The sequence below is a fragment of the Leptinotarsa decemlineata genome, unplaced genomic scaffold, assembly GCF_025532065.1.
Source record: "Leptinotarsa decemlineata unplaced genomic scaffold, Ldec_3_MD MMD2_P_RNA_scaffold_2, whole genome shotgun sequence".
Lineage (NCBI taxonomy): Eukaryota > Metazoa > Arthropoda > Insecta > Coleoptera > Chrysomelidae > Leptinotarsa > Leptinotarsa decemlineata.
Genome location: NW_027412529.1, coordinates 22,969,675 through 22,976,269, shown reverse-complemented (window position 1 = coordinate 22,976,269; position 6,595 = coordinate 22,969,675). Strand labels below are relative to the sequence as shown.

Sequence of the window (6,595 nt, the reverse complement as noted above, 5' to 3'; positions counted from 1 at the left end):
TTAAAATGTTTAACAACTTCTTGCGCACTTTTATACTTCAGAGAACACATTTCTATCCAATTACTAAAGTAATCAACTACAATCAAATAATCGCACCCACCATATGTGAAAATATCAGAAGCAACTTTATTAAAAGGTAAGTTGGGTCTATTATGAGGCATTAACGGTTCTTTAACATTATTACGAGAATATTTCAAACATGCTGAGCATTTAGAAATAAATTTCTGTATATCTGTTGACATATTAGGCCAATAGAAAATTTTTCTGGCTCTACTTTTAGTTTTTTCAATACCTAAATGTGCAATATGTAGTTTCTCTAACATTGAATATCTCAAAGATATTGGTACCACAAGTTTATGATCTAAGAAAAGTAGATCATGTTTTGTGTGTAACGAATTTTGTATCTTGAAAAACCTTAATAATTCTGCATTATCAGGAAATTCTGATTTGAGTGGCCAACCCTCATTACAAAATGTTATTATCAAACTCAATGTAGGATCATTTTGTGTAGCATTCTTTAACTTTGTTAAAGTACTATTACTGATAGGAAGTTCTATTTCAACACTGTGAACAGTAAAATTAGTATTTGTTTGTTTAATTTTTTTAGAATTTTCTTTTAAGAAACTTCTGGATAACAAATCCGCTATGTACATGTATTTTCCTGGTAAATATTCAACATCAAAATTATATTTTAATAGTCTTAGTTTGAGTCTTTGAAGACGACCAGATACTTTATAAAAATCTTTTTTACAGATCGACACTAACGGCCGATGATCAGTGTTGATTAATATTTTTCTTCCATATATAAAATTATGGAATTTTTCAACAGAAAAACAAATAGCCAGTAACTCTTTATCAATTTGAGGATATCGAGTTTCTGTTTCTGTCATTGCTCGTGAACAAAAAGCCACGGGTTTTCCTCTTTGTAGTAGACACCCACCAAGTCCATTTTTACTTGCATCAGTCTGTATAACTATTGGATGTGCTGAATCAAATATCTGTAACTGTGGAATTTCTGTAATAAATTTTTTAATATCATTCAATATTCGTGTATGATTATCAGTCCAAGTAAAAGTCATATTTTTCTTAATAAGCTCTCTAAGTGGGTATATTAAATTAGACAAATTAGGGATGTATTTTGTTAAATAATTAAGCATGCCTAGTATGCGAAGCAGTTCTTTTTTATCATTAGGTGTTTGTATATTCAACACAGCTTGAATGTAATCATTGTCAGGAGAGACACCTGTAGAAGAGAATATTTGTCCTAGATATTTTACTTCCTGTACTTTATACTGAACTTTATCTTTATTAAATTTGATGCCAAACTTTTTCGCACGTTTTACTAATCACTCAATACAGCGTCGTGTTCTTCAACAGAAGCACCACCTATTACTAGATCATCAAAATAAATGCCTATATTGAGATCCCCAAATATTTTTTCTATTGTCCTTTGAAACACTTCTGGACTGATTTTGAGACCAAAAGGGAGTCTTCGAAAACAAAATTTACCAAAAGGTGTTAAAAAACATGTATATTTCATGCTTTCTCTCTCCAACGGTATTTGATAAAATCCCTCTTTTAAATCAAAGACTGTGTATATTGTTTTTCCTTTCAATTTTGATGCTAAATCTTCTAATGTTGGAATTGGAAATTGATCAGGAATAATATTTTTATTCAAGTGTAATGGATCTAGACAAATTCTTAAAGCACCACTTGGTTTCTCTATTATTACTATATTATTTACCCACTCTGTTGGCTCTTCAATTTTCTCAATTATCCCTCGTTTCACTAAATCTTCTAAAGTACCTTTTAATTTATTTTTAACAGTCTCAGGTATTCTTCTGCAACCACTAACATGAGGTTCAGCATTTTCTTTTAATATGATTTTATACTGAAAAGGTATCTTGCCTGTGCCTTCAAATAATTCTAAATTTTTATTAATAAAAGTATTTTTATCATCTACACTTCCTAATTCATCAATTCTTTGTATTAAATTCATTTTGATACATGCTTTCAATCCTAAAATAGGTACACTCATTGTTTCTACAAGATATACTTTGACATTGTACCGAGCCCCTTTTACAATGCACTGTACAATAGCATATCCTAAACATTTTACTTCTACTTTACCATATGTAATTATTGAAACACCTCTATCAATTATTTCATCCCTATCCAATCCCAGTTTTTCATAAGTGCAAATTGACATGCAATTACAATCAGCACCAGTATCTAACTTGAAATTTACAGTTTGTTTATTAATTATCACAGGGATACTCCAAACAGTTTTACTTCCATCTTTCACTTCCTGTACATTATCAACAAATATTTCAATACTGTCAATAAAAGTTAAATCTTCATCACTACTTTCCTTTTTATTTAATGAACCTTCTCTCGCTTCATGTACATTTCTGTTATTGTATGGATTACGAGTTGAGATGGAAGGCTGTTTGAACTTTCCCTTGTTTGATTGTCCTGACTTATTTTGATAACCTATGGCAAAGTGATTAGGTTTTGAACATAAATTACAAATTTTCCCAAAAGCTGGACAGTTTTTTGGTCCATGTGTACGACCACATTTCAAACACTCATAATGATTTTTATTATTATTATTAAACTTAGTACTAACCTGTGCACTTTTTGACCTACCACTTTTATTGTTCATTCTACTTTTATTTTGTATAAAGTCTACTTCTTTATCATTTTTCAGCTCCTTCACTTGTCTTTTACTAATTTCCGCACCTCTGCAAATCTCCTCAGCTTTTTCAAGTGTTAAATGTGAATGTTGCAGTAACCTTTCTTGTACAGACAGCTCCTGTATTCCACTCACTATCTTATCTCTAATTAACGATTTCTCCAAGTCACCAAAATTACATGAAGAAGCTAGTACTTTTATATCAGTAATGTAACTGTCAAAATTTTCCCCTTCGTCTTGCACACGGGTGAAAAACTTGTATCGTTCAAACGTTTCATTTTTAAGTGGCTTACAGTAATCTTTGAAAGCTTTTATTACATCTTCATAATTCTGCCTGCTTTCTTCTGTCATTTCAAAAGTTTGAAATTTGATTTGAGCCTCTTCGCCTGCTAGGTTTAGAAAAATTGCTATCTTAGTTTTCTCATCTTTATCAATCAGACCTGTTGCCCTCAGATATATATCCAGACTTCTTAAGAAGACATCAAAGTTTTTGTGCATATTCTTGTCGAATACCAAACTTTTTGGAGGTTTGAAACTTCCACTGTAATTATCCATTTTACAGCAGTACTCACGCTTTGGTCAAGATATTATATTAATTTGATCCAAAGTCCCATTAACCTGACACCATGTTATGTTCTTTGTCTTATTACCTTGTTCATTTTACATTCAAACTTCATTTAGAATTATTATTTATTTTATTGAGGCTCATTTTACACACGTGCCTGCAGGTTAGTTGTGTCACCTGTCTGTTCCCCATGGAACATCTAATATATTTTGTACTTGATTATAATAAAATAAATGACATATGTAACACTTGGAACTTCTCGTAAACCATATAGAGCCCTTTTTAATCTCAACGAGTTATACTTCTTGGCAATTTTGACACCTTCTGGAATATTAATATAAACATCAATGTCTAGATTTCCATTGAGAAAGGCAGTGGGAATATCTAGTTGTTTAATTTCCCAATTGTTTTGTAAGGCATAAGTAATAAATAATCTTATTGTTGAGTAGCAACTAATCTTGCTTTCTTTTGATCATTCTGTTTTGTTGTAAAAACACATTTTGTGTCTATCGCTCTTTTTTGTGATGATAATATCGCTGGCACCCAAGTTCCATGTTTTTCATGAGCTAATAACTCTTTGGTCACAGTATTTCTGTATACAGTAGTTTCACTCAGCGTCGGTCCTTTTGATGTCGGTGTCCAGGAGTTTCATTTTTTATAATGATGACGTATTTGACACTAATGACATTTCTCCCTACTACAATCTCAACCAAAGCGTGTATACACTGCTCAACATAAAAACTATTCATATAAACTGCTCAAAAAAAAAACAGTCTATGAAAACCATGTTGGGCACCTGAGAAAATTGTACAAATGATAATTTTGCATTTGTGTAATATTGAAGTAACCCAGATCATTTGGGCAATGATGAACTAAGTTTCAAGTAGATTTTAAAAATTCATGGAATCGGCAGATGTTCATATTCGAATGTGACAAAATATATTTTCATTTCAACAAGAAAAAAGACAAGATAAAGAATGTGTTTTGTTATTCATGAACCATGGTACGAATCCATGCGAAATTTCTTTGTAGTGATTTTTGGGGCCAAATATAGCATATTCATTTATTGATTGGAGAATTCAAGATGGCGGACGAGTTTGCCGATTCGATTATATTAAGGACCAATTATTAAAAATATTCCTAATCGAATTCATCACTCAAGATTAAGGAATCTGTAGAGCCTATTCTTTCTGAATTATGTAGTTACTATTCAGGACTTGAAGAAGTAAAAAAGTAATTAAGTATGTAGTGTTCAATCATACAAAAATAATTTTTTTGTAAGTATGTACTAACTATAAATGTATGTGAGAGTTTTCGGAGTCGGAAGTTATGAATTATTTACACTGTAAGATAATAATTTGTTTTGCTGCTTCCAGCTTTTATCCAAGTAAAAATTGATAATAAAATCACTGACAAGTCCAAATGCATTTTGACTATACCATTATATATGTTTTCCGACAGAAAACAACTACTTCTTTAGCTAATAACTCGACATATATTGACAAATGTTGATATTTGAATCTATACAAGTCTAGATGTCTAATCAACCCCGAATAGTTGCTGCGTAGATTAAAAACAGTTATTCTAAATGAAACATGTCCTATTAGTCAGCAACTTCTTATATAATGTAAATTTGACTATCAAAAATACCTTACGACTGTTAACCTTTCGGAATCCAAGTCGCCTCAGACATAATTGCAAAGATTCTCACTTTGAAGAAACAACTTTGCAAGAGCTCACTAGGACAAATAGTGGGACTTCGCCTGATTCGAACAAGGAACCAACTGCGAACCGTTTTGAAGTGTTCCTCATCAGTGCAGACCATGCTATCACAGTTGTATACACACAGGGACTCGTTATTCCTCCTAGAGAGCTCTTGCACAGTACCATGGTTCATGAATAACAAAACTCGTTCTTCATCTTGTCTTTTTTCTTGTTGAAATTAAAGTATATTTTGTCACATCCGATCCCATGAATTTTTAAAATCTACTTGAAACATAGTTCATCATTGTCGAAATGATCTGGGTTACTTGAATATTACACAAATGCAAAATTATCATTTGTACAATTTTCTTAGGTGCCCAACATGGATTTCATCGACTGTATTTTTTTGAGCAGTTTATATGAATATTTGTTATGTTGAGCAGTGTTTAAACGCTTTGATTGCATGCCTGTCTTAAACTCGTCGTTTGCGCAGACCTAAGACATCGACGCGTGGGTCTGCGCGTAGGAAAATTCAAACCACAAATCAGCCTTTATGAAATTACTGTATACAAAATACTGTGCTTTGGTTACGGCACTCTTCCAGTCACTTGATTTTATTGCCTCTCTATAATCTTTTGGAATCTCTGTCGAGAGATATGCATAGTACATTTCATAATCTGCAAATTTTGAGGGTAACTTTATTTTTCTTCTACTTTTGTTTTCAGGAGTATCCTCTTGAGCCTCCTCATTTGTCTCATCTTCTGCTTTATCTTTTCTTATGTCCATTTCATTTTTCTGTAGGTCTTTCTCATTATTTTCGATCCCATAAATTATGTTATTTTCATCAAATCTAACATCCCTTGACACAATTATTTGATCAGTCTGTGGATTCCATAATCTGTAACCATTTTGACTGTATCCCACCATTCTCGCAGGAACGGCTCTTGCTTCTAGTTTGTCGCCTGTGTTTGGGATATTGAGTGCCCAAGCTTTACTACCAAAAATTCTTAATTAACTTAAATTGGTTTTTCCTAGGAATACTTCTGCTGGAACATCCTCTTTTACTGTCGATGTGGGAGACCTGTTGAGTTGGTACGCAGCAGTTCGTATAGCTTCACCCCACAGATTTTTTGGTAGGTTAGTTTCTGCCAGCATAGTTCTGACTTTGTCTAGCAAGGTTCTATCCAACCTTTCACTCACTCTATTTTGTTGAGGAGTGTAAGGGAGGGTGTATTCCAATTGTATATCCTTTTGGATACAGAAATTCTTCAATTCAGCACTTGTATACTCTCCTTCATTATCCATTCTTATTCTTTGTCTTTAATTCTCTAATGTATTTCATTAAGTTGAACTTTCACTCTTCCTTTTTAGTAAATATACTGTAGTGAAGTGGGAATAGTCATCAATTATTGTTTGAAAATATTTTTCATTATTGTTTGTTGTTCTTATTGAACCTCCTACATCTGAGTATATCAACACTCCAATTACTTTTGACCTTGATAGTTGTTTATTTTTGAAAGATTGTCTAGTGGCTTTTCCTTCTCGGCATGGACTGCATACTTTCTTGGAAGTTGGTAAGTTCATTTTCTTCATATAAGCCTCTGAAATATGTCCTAGTCTCTTATGCCAAA

General features: G+C 32.4%; 1 protein-coding gene across 1 annotated transcript; it reads right to left on the bottom strand.

Moving 5' to 3' along the window:
• Positions 1-1,342: 1,342 nt before the first annotated feature.
• On the bottom strand, positions 1,343-3,250 carry LOC141484766 (uncharacterized). The gene has a single exon (XM_074180114.1). It carries the CDS (start codon positions 3,248-3,250, stop codon positions 1,343-1,345), a length of 1,908 nt encoding a protein of 635 aa, XP_074036215.1.
• Between the last annotated feature and the right edge of the window lie 3,345 nt (positions 3,251-6,595).